Source organism: Bombyx mandarina, chromosome 03 (genome assembly GCF_030267445.1).
Source record: "Bombyx mandarina strain Sakado chromosome 03, ASM3026744v2".
NCBI classification, from domain to species: Eukaryota; Metazoa; Arthropoda; class Insecta; order Lepidoptera; family Bombycidae; genus Bombyx; species Bombyx mandarina.
In genome coordinates, this window is record NC_143210.1 from 14,812,140 (window position 1) to 14,828,443 (window position 16,304).

Genomic DNA, 16,304 nt, shown 5'->3' on the forward strand with positions numbered 1-16,304 from the left:
CTCCGGTAACCACTTAAGATCAGGTTGGCCGTGAATTCGTACACACATCCAAGCAATAAATAAAAAAAAAGGTTCAATATTTGCGGAAGATATTTCGTATTTAGCTGTACTTGAGTACTTATCTCGTATGTGTTTCCGATAGCTATAACCTATAATATCCTAGATTGGGGCCGTTAATGTATAGATTGCGGCTGCTTTTAAATTCAATTGGGGCATTGACTTTATATCGTCGGATGATGTGGACGTCGCCGGAATTTCCGTAATTTTCGCTAATACTGGACTTTGATGACCCTTGTTTGGATCGATTAGGATTGGCTCTAACACCCATTTTAATTTGACGAAGCGAATTTATGTGGCTAATCGAGTTTGATCGAATTGTTTTATCACGTTCGGCCAAACGGGCTTCAAGAATTTCATCTAGTAAAAGTTATCCCAACAAAATGTACGGCCGATTAGGGCAACTATCCGCCAAGAATTTCATAAATAAATTTTTTCGTGAAACTGACGTAAGTGAAGTGAAAGACTTTCATTTTCGTTCCAAGATTGATACAGATTCTTTATTTAAGCAATAAATGAAACTTTGTAGCTTTAAGCGTAAGATATGGTAATGTTTCGCTAAGTAAACTCCAAAGTATTAACATCTTAAAATTATGTGTGGCTAATAATAGCATTGGTCTGATTAGGTATGATGGAATAAAATTATCCGACAGTTCTGTTATGATATTCTGTTTAATTGTTTTAGATTGGTTTGAAAAGTCGTAATCTGATGGTTTTGCGCAAAGCTGGGTTGATAGACCTACCCCTGTCACGTCACACACAACAATGAAACCTAATCACGAATAATTTCCAAAATCAGATGGCCTATAAATTGACTATTAATAAACTCTTGAATGTTAATAAAAATAAATACAAAATATAATATCATAATATATCCCGATATATTACAAGCAGAATATATTTGACAAACCTTAAACCCTTTTAAACTCGGGCAACCCTCTGAGGTGACCGCAAAACATCTCTGCCCCACATTAAAACGAGCCCTACGAATATTATTTAGGCCCTTTCGACTTCATATAAATATAACAAAACTGAACCTTAGCTGTATTTATTGAAGTAGCCAACTATCAGGGCTTCATTTTAACTTAAGAAGACATTACTTTAAAAATGAGTCACCTCCATAAAAAGCTCCTGCTTATTTTTTGAGGTCGAATCTAATACATGACTATGATCCAGGAAACCCTTCTTGAAAAGTACCAGGCAGCGGCTCAACTTTGCTCCTGACCACGTTAATGTTCTTGACCGTTCCTTACAAATCACCATTCGACGGGCCATATGTTCGTACGTTTATCATCAGCTATCAGCGTCCATGAACATCGTCAACACCGAGCACAGCGCTGCTTTGTGTTTTTTTTTTCGGTCCGGGAGTGATTCTTCTACTAGGCTGCCAAGCCAAGACTCGATGGCTGAAAATGTTAAAAGTGTACTCGCTAAACGAGTCTTCTGCATTCTCGCCCGATGCCTGATGCTCCCAGTTAGAGACAAAACCCGAACAAGATAGAAGATTTCGCGGTAAGCATTACACCAGATGCGCAGCTCCCTTCAAAGATACCAGGCTGACGGCGACGATGAGGCGATATTCGATCATTCTATCAGTACATCAGTCATATCGGTGCAAAAAGCTCTATCAGGCCGCCTCAGGCCGTGCTGTCGGTGTCCTGAAACATCTCGATGAACTAGAATGTCGAACGATGATGATAGAAGATGGATGGCACCCTACAGGCTCGGCGACGACAGATTGGTTCGGAGAGGGATGACTTCTCTCTCTGTCGTACCGTCAGCTCCTTCTGCGAAATATTGGACTCAGAGAAGTGAAGCATCGCCTGCCAATACTCCGTCCGGAGTCCGAACAAGGTCTGTCCTATTTGCGCGTCGAACATATGAAGCTGCCCCAGTTACGCAGGGCACCACGTGTGCTCGGTCGTGTCCTCCTCGTTGTCATAGTGGTGGCGTCCCATCACTGGTTCCATAGCTACGTCACTGCTTACCATTCTCTTAGAACTCTGCAACCGACTAGATAAGAGAGCGAGTCAATCATACATATACGCATATCACGGAATATTTATTCATTATGTCATCAACAGACAAAATTAATATAATTCTATTAAATTATATTAAAATACATAATATGGTAAATGACCTTCACAATAGGACTAATGGAATAAGAAAAATATCAAAAGGTCCGATTAGGACGTTGATTTAATTAAAAGGATGTTAAATGAACCGATACTAAGGGATGAGAATCAAATAAATTACTTATTATCGATAAATTGTATTTCTTTGAATGAAATGCTTAGATGGGCTTCGTATCGTGAAATGCAATGAAACCCTCAAAATTTTCAGTTACTCTATTTCAGTTTGTTTGAAGGAGTTAGCTCTATCTTCTGAGAGCGCTTGTAGAACAATTTGAAGTCTAACTTCCAATCTATCGGAAGATGCGTCACAGTTTGCATCGCAGTGCTCTCAGATTGAAATTCACTAATACTTTGGTCAGCTATCGGCGAATTTCCTACTAAAACTAGCAGATATTATTATTTCCGACGTTTTGAATCCATTCGTTTTCGTCGCTACGTGGATATTATAGATGGTACTCAAGAAAATCGAAAAAAAAAAACTACAAGAAACATTGAGCTGAGATTTTTTTCGTTCAAGTAGTCAATGAAAATTTATGTTTCACTTCGTTTTATATTTATCAATACATAACGTCACTGGGACGAAATTATACATACCGACAATTGTGGTATATTTTTGTATAAAATACCACCAAAATATCACCATGAATGTATATACCGCTGCCTTTTTTTTTTTTTTCGGGTAGAGGGCCGAACCTCCTACGAGGTCCCCGCGCAAAAGGGGCGCGCGGGGTATGTGAGACTCAACGATCTGCATGGTGTTGTGAGCAGACCGCGGGCCCAAGGATTTTAGAGCCCACCCACTAAACGACTCCCCTGCACTCTTACACCCGACGTCCGATCCCCTCCGAGGTCAGAACCCGGATGAGGTAGGGGGGCTACCGCGGTCAACACTACAACCAGACGGCGCGGCTCACCCCAAGGACGCCCAGCCGACGGAGCCTTCGAGGCGAATCGAAGGCTCTGAAACGTCGGCCGTCTCGGTACGGCAGCCCGTCGGGCCGCCCAGACGGTGCCGCTGGTGTCCCGGAATACCTCGCTGGACCAGAACCAGCCTGCCGGGTCGGGACGCGATACACCGTCGACCGGTCGCTCTAATCACTCCACGGCAGCGCGCTAGAGTGCTGGTAGCGCGCCGCGCGGCCTCACCCCCTCAGGTCGCCCCTTGACCTTCACCGGGGGGAGGCCGCCACCTACAGGGGCCGGGACGTACGGGCGTATTCCCGCCTCCGGCCCCCGGCTCGACGGCGACGGATCGGTGCGGAAAGGGAAGAGCTCTCCCTCTCTCGCTCCGCCGCCTCCTTCTGCGAGATGGTGGACTCGCAGAAGTCGAGCATCGCCTTCCAGGACGCGTCGCTGCCGAGCATCGTAGCCACGACGCGCGGCAGCGAGAGGTCCTCTCCAATGACCGCGACGAGGGCGGCGCGTTGCTCGTCAAATCCAGAGCAACGCGCCAGCGTGTGTTCCGCTGTGTCATCCTCGTCGCGGTCCGCGCAGTGGTGGCACTGCGCCGTCGGTTCCCTTCCGGCTATCTTGTGCAAGTACCGGCCGAAACAACCATGGCCGGTAAGCATCTGCGTTAGCCGGAAGGTGAGGCATCCGCGGTCGCGGCCCACCCAGTCCGCGAGAACCGGGCGGACCGCCTCGACGGTACGGATGCCGGCCGACGGGTCCGCCAAGCGGCGAGACCACGCCTCCAGCACGGACCGCCGAGATTGGAGCCTCCGTGCTCGAACTACTCCTTCGCCGGGGCGCCCTTCCCCCCTAGAGCGGAGGTCGCTACGCCACCTGTAATCGGCAGCGAGCGCCTCCGCCTCCAGGTCCCAGGGTGGCGCCCCAGCGAGCAAGCACGCCGCCTCGAAGGAGACGGTGCGGTATCCTCGGATCGCCCTGACCGCGATCGCGCGCTGCGGACGTCGCAGCGCCGCGACGTTCTCGCGGGTCAGGGCGTGGCACCATACGGGAGCGCCGTATAGTGCCATCGACCGCACCACCCCCATGTAGAGGCGGCGCGCCACCTGATCGGGACCCCCGACGTTTGGAAGAAGCCGGCTCAGAGAGCCGGCCGTCGCCATCAGCCGAGGGCCCAATTTTTCGAAGTGAGCGCGGAAGCTCCACCGACCGTCCAGTTCGAGGCCGAGGTACCGAAGACCGGTCACCCCGACCCCGACGCGGACGCCTCCGATCACGAGGTGGGCACCCAGAGGCGGCGCTCGTCCCGGCCCGTGAAAAAGCAGGGCCTGGGTTTTGTCGAGCGCCACCTCGAGCCCCAACCGTCGGATCCTAGTGACGACGTGTGCCACGCCTGCGCACGCCAGACGGGCAGACTCCCGGTAGTCCCTCCCCGGAGCCACGACCAACGTGTCGTCGGCGTAACAGATTACGCTCAGCCCGGGGAGGGGACCCCGTACGACGCCCCGCAGGACCCAGTCGTAGCCGATGTTCCACAGCAGGGGGCCCAGGACAGACCCCTGCGGAACACCGCGCTCGACGGGGAAGCGGAGCATCGCCCCACCGTGTCCGATGCACTGGATCGACCTGCCCTCGAGATAGGAGCCGATCAGTCGGCGGAGGTATGCGGGGACGCCGTGATACTCCAGCGCCCCCGCGATCACCGACCAGGGCAGGGTGTTGAAGGCGTTCCTTACATCTAAGGATAACGCCATCGCCACCCCGCCCCGGGATACGGCTTCATCGGAGAGGGCCCGCACGCGCAGAATTGCGTCGATAGTCGAGCGGCCCTCTCTGAAGCCGTACTGCTCCGCCGAAAGATCGGGACCCGTCTCAGTCAGGTGCCGGACGATGCGGGCCGCGACGATCCTCTCGAGCATCTTGCCCGCTTCGTCCAGCAACACGATGGGGCGATAGCCCGCGGGTGAGTCCGCGGGGCGCCCGTCCTTCCGCAGAAGGACCAGTCTGCCCGTCTTCCATTTCGACGGGAACCGTCCCGACTCGAGGCACGCTTCGAAAAGCCCCCCGAGCCGGTCCCCTAGGGCCTCGAAGGCCAAGCTCCAGACCCGGCCGTGAACGCCGTCAGGGCCGGGGGCCGCGTCCTTCGCTCTCATTCTGGACACGGCCGCATGGATCTCCGCCCCCGTGATAGGGGGAGGGGGCTCCTCGGCAGCGGGAACGCTGGGGCGACGCGGAGGCGTGCCCCACGTGGCGTCCATCTGGGGGGGCTCAAAGTCCCCCCCCGCTGCCGGCGGGAAAAGCGCGGAAACAATATCCCGCAGCTGCCGAGGCTGGAGCCGCTCGGTCACCGGGAGCGCCCACGGCTGCAGTTTTCTGCGAACCATCTTGTATGGGCGCCCCCAGGGATCTTCGTCGAGCGACTCCAGGAGAGTCTTCATGCTCTGCTTCTTGGCCTCGCCGATGGCCAGCTGCAGCGCCGTCTGCTTTTGACGACAGTCAGCGTGCAGCTGGGCCGCCGTCTCCGCGAACGCAGCGTCGCGACGACGGCGGCGGCGGTGGCGTGCGCTCCGGCGGCGCGCCCTCACGCACTCCTCGCGGAGTCTTGCGATCTCGGGCGACCACCAGAACGCACCCCCACGTGGTGCTCGGGGGCCGACCCGGGGCATGGCGGCATCACAAATGTTTGCCATGGTGCCCCGGAACCAGTCGACCTCCGCATCCACGTCCACGAGCCGCGCGGGTTTTGGCGCCCACGCAGCAACAGCGGCCGCCTCCATCAGCAACTCCTTGTTCATCCGTTTCAAGGCCCACCTGGGGAACGAACGGGGCGCACCTTGCGGGAGCTCCTCCTCGCCGCGGGCGCCCGCGGCCGACGATGACAAGGAGGAGGCGGAGAGCTCGAATCGGACGTATCTGTGGTCCGAGAGCGTCTCCGCCCCCTCTAGTACGCGCCAGCCGCGGGTGCGGCGCACGGCGGACGGGGACGCGAACGTCACGTCCACGTGAGATTCCCCGTTCCACCGCACGCAAGTCGCGACCGTGCCTCTGTTTAGGAGACAGAGGCCGGTCGCGATCGCCCACTCCGAAAGAGCCTCGCCTCGCGAATCCGTGCGGGGGGAGCCCCAAGCCGTACACTTGGCATTGAGGTCCCCCGCGACGATGACAGGGCGGGACTCGAAGCGGTGCAAGAGCACCTCGAGCCCGCCCAGAAACCGCTCGAACTCGGCGAGGCTCCTGTTCGGAGAAAAGTACGCCCCGATCACGACGGTCCCGTCGATCCTAGCCGCGACGTACCCGGGTCCCCTGGCCACCATTTCCAAGGGGGGTAACGCCGCGGACTGTCTCAACACAATGGCCACGGAGCCGTCCACGTCCCCCATCCAGCAGTCCTGGTCGGTGGGGACGAAGTACGGCTCCGCGGCGACAGCGACGTCGATTGACCACTCCGCCATGGTGTGGACGAGGAGATCCTGTGCCCTGGCGGAGTGGTTCAAATTACTTTGTAGGAAGCGATGGACGCAACCCATTACGGGGCTAAGTCCATCGCTCCCTCGTCTGTCCCGCCTTGCGGCTGCTCTGGTGCCGCGGCGGGAGCTGACTCACCGGCTGCCCTTTTTGCAGCCGGCTTCTTTTTCTTTCCGCCCCTCCTCGTTTTTGTAGAGGAGGGGGCGGATTTACACGCCGGGCCCCCGGCCCGGTGGTCGGCCTTCCTTTTAGCCGCGTCGCACAAGACGCAGTGCGGCGCGGCTGTGGTGCAGGAGGCTGCCTTGTGCCCCGGTTGGCCGCAGCGGAAACACAAGCCGCTGCGGTCCACGGTCGAGGGGCACTTGGCGAGACCGTGGCCGGTGCCGAAGCACCGAAGACAGCGCCACGGCCTGGCATCCTGCAGCTGCACGTGGGCCACTACCCAGCCCACGCGCAGCCTTCCTGGGCTGTCGGAAGGCCGCCCCTGTGGAGGGGTGGCCAGAAGGGTCGCCGTTGCAATCGGGCAACGCGCCCACGCCGTCCGGGTTCCGGAATATGTCACCCGGAGCTCTCCAACTTTGACGTCGGCGAGGGCGCAGTTGCCCTGCGACGCGATGGCCGCGGCGACCTCCTCCTTAGTTGCGCACTCGTCGAGGCCCGTGATTTTGATTTCTCCCATCTTCACGGGCCGCGCGATGCGCACCACCTCGGGGTCCGGCAGTATTTCCCGCAGACGGACCGCCAGTTTTTCTGCCGCGGCGCTGGAATTTGCGCCGGGGCATTCTACCAGGCGGGCCCCGTTGGCTGTCTGCCGGACCTTCAGGCCACCCTCCACGCCGAGGGCGTCCACATTTACGCCACCGCGCGCCTGGGTCATCACGTCGTGATACGTGATGCCCCGTTCTTTGGCGGCCGGCAGCAGCTCCACGACCACTGCAGCCGACCGCGGGGCGCGCGGCTTTCTGCGTGCTCCTCCTCTTCTTTTTTGGCCCCTCGGCTCCGCTCGACCCTCTTGGCGGGGAGCAGCGGCCGCAGGGACGGGCTTGGGGCACGGCGCAGCAGGCGCCGCCACCTTCTTGGGCCCGCGCCGCACCACCGTTGTCCAGGCCTCTTCCATATTGGCCGGGGCCGGGGGCAGCGGGCGGGGCTGGGGAGTCGGTGCCGGTTTGGCGGCGTTGACGCCTCCCTTCTTCTTTGTCCGGCTCCTGCCGGGCCCTGCCTTCGCAGGCTGGGGCGGAGCAGGAGCGGATGCCGGTTTCTTTGGGGGGGCAGATCTTGTTGCCCCCGAAGCTGCTGACCGCGAGACAGTCGCGGCGGGAATCCTCGCAGGTGTGGCTGTCTGTTTGGGGCCGCTATAAGTTTTAGCGGCCACTGTTCTACGAGGTGCGGGCACAGGCGCGCTGCCTTTCACCTCATGGGCGAGGGGCGGTCTCGCCCGCTCCACTTTGGAGCTGCGCGCCTCCTGTATAAGGAGCTGCCGCCTCAGCTCCTCGACCTCAGTGAGGCCTTCTGCTTCGGGCGGAGGAGGGACAGGGGCGGAGCCGCGTTGCCGCTCGATGAGATCGGCAACCATTGTTCGCAGCTCGGCCATGTCGACGCGGAGCTGACCGTTCTCCGCCCGAAGCAGGCCATTCTCGGCCGATACTTGCTCGAGGCGGGTGTGCAGCAGAGCCACTTCCTGCCGCAAGCCCGCCGTCTCCGTCGTCGTGGTGCGGTCCACGACGTCCTGCAGCCTTTCCTCAAGTGTGGCGGCCGCAGATTTCATGGCCGACACTTCTGAGCCCTTGAGGCCTGCAGTCGACTTGGCCGCAATGGTCTCAACAATTTTTCCGGCTATTTTACATGATCGGAGGGGGTCAGAGGGACCCACCAGCGTTAGGGATCGCTGTAGCCGCTCGATCTCTTCTATTTTTCTATAACTTTTTGCCTCACGGCAGGCGGCCCTAGACTGCGCCGAAGAGGCAGCGTCCAGTCCGCAAGACGATGGCTTGTTTAAGTCAATTCCTGCGGCGGGCGGCGCCGCAGCAGCCGCCGGCCCTTCCGCCAACGCCATGTATTTGGCGCTGGCAGGCTCACCCTCCGAGGAGTCGGACGGAGCGGAGGACGCCGGCTGACGAGCCGACTTCCGCTTCCGCCGAGTCCGCTGCCGAACACAATCAGCAAACAGAGCTGGCGTCTCCCGCCCACTAGATGCGTCGCCCCTTGCGGAGCTCCGCGCCGAGTACAGCGAGATCAAGCTCTCACAGCGCTCGAGGCGCACGGTGGGGACTCTGTCCCTTACGCGACCCGTGCTGTCGCCCCCTACATCTTGGCATTGTTTGCCCCCCCCAGAAACGGTGGGGCAGCGTGCGGCCGATCGCTCGACCGCACGGAGGGATTCTCCCCCCGCAGAGCGGGAGGTACCCTCCTGGGGTAATAAATCTTTAACAAGTGCCATTTTCATTATTCCTTTTTGATTAACCAGGGGTCGGTCCCCTGGGGTCTGGTTGGTACCCTCGGGACTGGACTCCCTCCAGCCATTCATCCCATCGCCGGGCACCAGAGCTTAGGATTGGGGCATTTTTTAAAGAGGTTTACGTCCTCGCGGCCCCGTGCCTCGCGGCCCCGTGCCTCGCGGCAGCGGCCCCCGTCCCCCACGCGGTGAGGATTACGGGTTGGCCGGCGGCCCGCCGAGTGCAACGAGCAACACGGCAGACCACCGCCCGACGCTCAAAAGAGCAACAACGACGAAGCCACGCCGGTATACCGGTACCCCCCTCTGGAGGGCGTGCCCCTGTAGCCGAAGCCGGGGACATGGCGACCAGCGGCCGGACGATGCGTAAGCAACGCCGGCTCACTTCTCCATCGAAGGGCAGGCCAAAAGTGGCCCACCACCACCCATGGGTTACGTCCGAAACAGGTCGGACGTGACCCGAAGAAAAACAAAAAAGGGGGAAGAAAGGGGACAAGAGAGGGAGCCCGAGCGTCTCCAGGAGGAACACCCTTCAGCGAGTGAAGGGCGTGGAGAGCCCGCAACTCCCCCTGCTGGTTTTGGTCCGCGTCATCCGATCTCTTTCGTTGCAAAGCCTAACTAGGCTACCCTACTCCTACACCTAGCCTACCTACCTAACACCTAGAAATCCTTGCAACGAAAAAGACCGGACGATACCCCTGGGCGTGGGACTGTTCCCAGAGGATCCCGTTATCCGCCACCTACGGACGCGCCCGGTGGAAGTCCAGCAAAACTCCCCCACAGACGGAGCCCCCGGCCACGCAGAGTGCGCGCCGGGGGGCCCGCCCAGGTCCCTCGGGATATACCGCTGCCTACCTTGAGATGTTTTTTTTTATTGCTTAGATGGTGGACGACCTTACAGCCCACCTGGTGTTAAGTGGTTACCGGAGTGCATAGACATCTACAACGTAAATGCGCCACCCACCTTGAGATATAAGTTCTAAGGTCTCAATATATAGGTAGTTACATGTCAGGCTCAAGCTTCAAAAACATAGATACTACTGCTTCTCGTATTGTTTTTTTTGCTCTGGTAGGCAGGTTACCGTGTGTTACATGCAGCCCAGCCGCTGACTACCGCTATTTTCGCTTTAAAAAATTTAATTATGATCAAAATTACATTAGCGTTATTTCTCATCTCTATAGCTTTAAAATTTGGACGCAGCAAAATCAATTTAAAACTTTGGGGACGAAAACTTTTGCTAATATTGGATTGATTTAAAAAAATTGGAGTAGCACGGACTATTGTTTTTGATAATGAGCTGGGTAATTCGGAAACTACGAAACATGTTTGCGAAGCGGCTCTCACTCTCTTAAAACAATCAATCGATTTGTTGATAATTTGTAAGTAAAACCACGGACCAATAAGCACACTGTGTTATTTGTTTTTATTTAATCTCCATTACCCGGCTTCCGTTAATTACCTTGGTAAAACCCAGTCTCCTAATTATCCAAACAAAAGGTCCTATCTGTTCATCCAGGTCTAAACTTTGTTTTTCCATCTCATACGAATATGTTCAGCAATTTTCGCGCAACAAACATGCGGATTTTAACACTATAATGTTAGTGTAGCGTAAATATATATTTTTTAATTGATGAGCACCAGTGGTTCTTTTTTCTGAACTGTTGTACATTTGTATTCAGGCCGTAGTAAAATAAGTGCTTATCGTTGCCGCCGCTGCCTATTTCCCGAATCCTGATCACGCAGGAGCTAGTCACCGTCGACGCCCTATACACGTCCTTACAGATTTATCAAAGGCTCGACTGAGTCTCTGGCGTTCTGGTGCGGTGGATCGGCCATGGTTCGTCTGTTCTCGGTGGGAAAGTACAAGTAGTAATATTTAGAAATTATTATTCTTGAGCATTCAAGTTCTTCGTTTACAGTAAGCTTAGATATATTTATAAGCGCTATATTATTTTATAGATTACTTACTTTTCCTTAATAACGCGCACCCAAATTTGTCAAATATAAAATCATGGTTCCGAAAGCCAAGAACAAAAACACCAAAAAATTTAATACAAAAACCGACATTAACCATTATCCGGCTTACTGTCAATCGTGTTGAAACCGCACAAAAACCGGATAAGATCCGAATAAAGCCGGATATAACGAGTTCTCGGTACACAAAGGAGTTCCGATTACTCGATTATCCGACCGATTCTGACAATCGTTCCTTTCATTGTCCGTTCCTGAAGTGGGTAGCCTTTTCGATTTGGCAGCGTAATATATCATTCAAGTTCACCTATCTAGATTAAGAAAGATCATTTTCTAAGTTTACATGCGTTCGTTGCGTACCTCGCTTACGTAAGATGATTGTTGCTTTAATAAGTTTCTCCTTCTAAGCTTTATACGAATAAAATTTTCGTCGTCGTGGCCTAAGCGATAAGACGTCCGGTGCATTCGTGTTGAGCGATGCGACGGTGTTCGAATCTCAGGCGGGTACCAATTTTTCTAATGAACTATGTACTCAACAAATGTTCACGATTGACTTCCACGGTGAAGGAATAATCGTGTAATAAAATTGAAACCCGCAAAATTATAATTTGCGTAATTACTGGTGGTAGGACCTCTTGTGAGTCCGCACGGGTAGGTACCACCGCCCTGCCTATTTCTGCCGTGAAGCAGTAATGCGTTTCGGTTTTAAGGGTGGGGCAGCCGTTGTAACTATACTGAGACCTTACAACTTCTTATATCTCAAGGTGGGTGGCGTTGTAGATGTCTATGGGCTCCAGTAACCACTTAACACCAGGTGGGCTGTGAGCTCGTCCACCTATCTAAGCAATAAAAAATAAATAAAAAAAAGACCTCAAATTTCCCATGTTTATTCATCTAGTTCGCTCTAAACGTTTTGAGCGCGTATGTCTCTGTGAAGATTGTACTTGTCGGCAACTACTACGATAGCTATACGCAAGCCGTAACCTTATAGAAGGGGTCGGCTTTACTTAAATAGTTTGGGTATGGTTTAGTTTAATAGAATATTGAGACAGCAACTAGGGTATTGCAAGTGGCAATATGATTTCATAACTCAATTATGGTTGCAAAGTGTCATAATTTTTAAATTAATTTGAGATTCATTGTTGCATTTTGTTGTGATTCCATGGATCGTGCGAATTATTTTCTGATACCAACTATTGTATATAACTTAGTATTAATTAAGCTGTTAACCATGAACACGACGTCCTGAATCCCGAAATTATACTACGTTTTGCTAAGTCGTCGTGGCCTAAAGGATAAGACGTCTGGTGCATTTGTATCTAGCGATGCAACTGTGTTCGAATCCCGCCGGTGGGTACCAATTTTTCTAATGAAATATGTACTTAATATGCCCTGAGCTCGTTCACCCATCTAAGCAATAAAAAAAACGATAATTTTAATTTAATCAACGACTAAATATTCAGGCAACTTACAACAATTTAACTCGGCAGCCAACCCTTATTGGTTTCAAATCACTGCATAAAGTTTTACGTATCTCGCTCTACATGTAGAGCTATCTATTTAATCATGGCGGCTTCATTTGATGCTTTCTTAGTTTGATCATACAACAAAGGATAATTAATTCGTCCTTATGTTACCTCAACAATCTGTTCAATATATAATTTAATGGAAATAAATAATTACTGGTGATACAAAGCTTTTAGTATATTATATAATTTTATTATTTTATTTATTATTTCTATTATATATATATATATATATATATATATATATTATGGTTTTTACGTGTACTAGACATAATAACAACCACACTTTTACACTTCAACTACTCGGAGAGTACCGTAGACGGTATACTATTTTTTCTTTAAGCACAATAATATTGAAAGTAATTGAAAGGACAGCACCGAGTTAAACTTACAAGCTTAGTTTAAAATCAATTAATACTCAACAAAACGAAAACGCAAAGCTCAAAAGCTTCCGCTATTAATACGCATCCAAAAAATCTCATATTGAAAGCGTTGCGTTTCGAAGCTTTGTTGTTTTACGGAATATTGTGAAAGGGTGGAAAACGAGTGTCAAATAAAAATCGTCATTTTTGATATTTCGCTTCGATCCTGTTTTTTCTGCTTTCTGTTTTTTAACATTTCGTTCATTTATTGATGACGTTTTATGTTTCAAATCTCTCGGAGTGTACTTTTGGTGGTGGGTTGTGTCCTAATTCGGTCAGCGCCGTCTCCCCTCTGTTCTAGCTGCGGAGACATCGGGCTCCTATTATAAAACTGTCGTTGTTTAAATGAGATATCAGATGTTATGTTAAGTGTTTACCGAGCCCAGAAACATCAGTTACAACGTAAGCCACTTTAAAACTCGAGGCTTACGTCTCGATTACATTATTTTTGTGAGTGTGTGTTGGTTTTGTTTTTTATTGCCTTTGTAGGGAGACGTGCATACGGCCCATCTGATGGTAAGTGGTTACCGTCGCTCATGGACGTCAGCAATGTCAGGGGCAGAGACAAGTCGCTGCCTACCTTTAAGTACTCTCCAATGTGTTTTATTGCATAACGATATTTCTTCATCGTGGAAGCCATTGGTCAATAAGTGTACCTACATCATTAGAATAATTTGTACTTGAACTGATTTGAGCACCGGACTATTCGCATTGCTAGATACGACTACACCGAATGTGAAACATCCGTATAGGTCACCACAACTCACCTACTGAGTGGTAAGTGGTCACCGTCGTTCAAGACATTAGCAAAACCAGGGGCACTAGTAGCTGCTTGCCGCCGAAACTTAATTCAGTAAAAATATATTGTTACATGTCTCTTAAGCTCCAGACTTCGTTCTCGAGTTTAAGTTTAATGAACTAAATGCTCATTACTCATCTCCGTAGCCGCATTATTCTCAACGACAAGACAACTTCACTTACAAAGTTCCGAAAGACTCCAGAACACATAAAGTCACAAATATCAAGTTGTACTGTCAGAATTGACAAGCATTTGATAGGATAGACAGAGCATATTTTATTTAATAGTATAGATTACTAAATTTTTTTTATTACCTAAGCAATGATCTCACCACTGAAGCAATGATCACAGCCCACCTGATGTTAAGTGGTTACTGGAGCCCATAGACATCTACAACGCAAATGCGCCACCCACCTCGAGACATAAGTTTTAAGGTCTCAGTATAGTTACAACGGCTAACCCACCCTTCGAACCGAAACGCATCACTGCTTCACGGCGGAAATAGGCGGGGTGCGGACTCCCGAGAGGTCCTACCACCAGTGATTACTAAATCCTGACACGAACGCCGATGCTAACTTTGAGATGAAAACTTGAAGTCTCAGGATGACGTTTACAGCGGCTTCTCTTTACAAGATCTTTTTAATACTTATAATTTTAGCAATTTGCAATTAAAATCTAAGTCGACGAAAATTATGAGGCACGAAATGTTAGAACACAAATTTAACATAATGAATTAGTACTATTAGAAGCTACAAATGAGAGAAAGATATAGGTCGTCATCCTAAATATCCTATTGTGCCTTAACAGTTGCATTAGTCATTATAGGTTCCTTAAGGAACGGTCTCACTGTGGACATCTTTCGGCTGATGAGGATGTTGTCTTCTCTAATTGAACGATATTAAGGCTATCACTAAATTGTCACTTTATTCTATATAAGTAATTTAATTTATTTAATTTAACTAGGTATGCCTGTGGTACACGAGTTATTGTATTTTCATAATTATTAAATTAGGCCTATCCACTTTATCTTAATGCTGTCATCATCCGGTTCTGAAGCAAAATCCCCTGCCTGGTTTTTCTTGAGCACTATGACCAAAGCTGAGAGGTTTAGTGAGAGTCCTAATATTGGCTTTGTCTCGAGGTTATGAGCGACTATGAGGACTCATCGCTGTTATATTTGTAATAAGCGGGTACTTATAAATCCCATACATACGACTTATGAATTCGCTATTCTGCACCTAAGCCCGAGATCCTAAAAGTTGAAAAAGACTTTACCGAAATGACGAAATGTCTTTCGAGTGTACACCCTATATGCTAGTCAACCTAAAGGAGTAGAAAACCCATCACAACTGTCAAGGAGCGCTTACCCTCGTCTGCTTGGCAAAAAAACTTTACTGTGCGTAAAATCAAGCGTTTCTAGCTACGAGAATATATGTGAAATATCGATGTGATGTTTGTTGTCCAATTTCGTATTAAAAAATTACATATATAGAAAACGATATGAAGACAATAATAATATGAAAATACTTGAACGTTCACTACCTAAATTTACACTTGCATATTATTGAAGAATAATGTAGACTGTAATAATTTGTTATAAACACGTTCTTTTTAAATATACATGATATGTGAATATGTATTTAAATATTATTAGAGTATCAAAATTAGAAAAATAGCGTTGTTGTTAACTCTATTTACATAATAAATAATTGTGCAAGTTAAATAGATGTAAACATCGTTTATATGGTATAGTTTTTTTGGTATGCACGTATCGGTGAATAAGTGAATTTGATACAACATGTGTGTAGTTCACTTTAAAGTGAATTATTCATCATGTTGTTAACTTTTTTAAACTTCTATTCTCTTGCGAAGCGGTGGTGCTTCTGGTTTAGGGTTGGAACAGTAATCTATATGTTCCTAGTCTTGGCACAAAGACTGAGACAAAGGAAAAAAAAAAAATATTTATTACTTTTACAGTGTGTTAGTTTAATACATAAATATAAAACAATTTAAAGTATAAAAAGCTTATTCGAAGTGGTCTCCATTGGCTGCAATACAGTCCTTTAAACGTTGAGGCCAGTTATCAATAGAAGCACGCACTCTTTCCATGGGGAAATTTTTCACTGCCAATCGTACGGATTGTTTTAGGGACTCCAAATTATCACGGCGTTTAGAGCAAGCCGTACTCTCTAAAACTGACCATAAATCATAATCCATCGGATTAAGATCGGGACTAGACGACGGCCAGTCTTCAGCTCTGAAGAAGTCCGAAACGTTCGTTTCCAACCAAGACTGCGTAGACCGAGCTTTATGACCTGGCGCCGAGTCTTGCTGGAAGGACCATTCTTGATTATTGAACATGGTGTTGTTAAGGGGCTTCATTCACTACCTTCTCAAGAATGGTATCTTGATACACTTGTGCCGATGTTTTGATACCTTTTTCACAAAAGTATGGCTCAGTCACTCCTTCATAGCTAATACCCCACCAAACCATCACTGAAGTTGGATAGTGCCCACGTTGCACTCTGTCGACTAATTGGGAAGATTTCTTAGAGCTTTGAGCATAA

At 50.1% G+C, this 16,304-nt stretch overlaps 2 protein-coding genes across 2 annotated transcripts in view; one reads left to right on the plus strand and one right to left on the minus strand.

The window, feature by feature from the left end:
- LOC149503340 (uncharacterized) overlaps positions 1-9,696 on the minus strand; it is a 36,495-nt gene extending 26,799 nt beyond the window's left edge. Inside the window, exons 1-3 of the mRNA XM_089738565.1 lie at positions 9,177-9,696; positions 7,606-9,146; positions 6,939-7,434 (exon numbers count right to left, since the gene is read on the minus strand). Of these exons, the coding sequence (XP_089594691.1) occupies positions 6,939-7,434; positions 7,606-9,090 (1,981 nt within the window). The 5' untranslated portion in view covers positions 9,091-9,146; positions 9,177-9,696. The remainder of the gene's footprint in view (positions 1-6,938; positions 7,435-7,605; positions 9,147-9,176) is intronic.
- Positions 1-16,304, plus strand: part of LOC114241187 (uncharacterized) — a 476,778-nt gene that overhangs the window by 418,134 nt on the left and 42,340 nt on the right. The window lies entirely within an intron of this gene.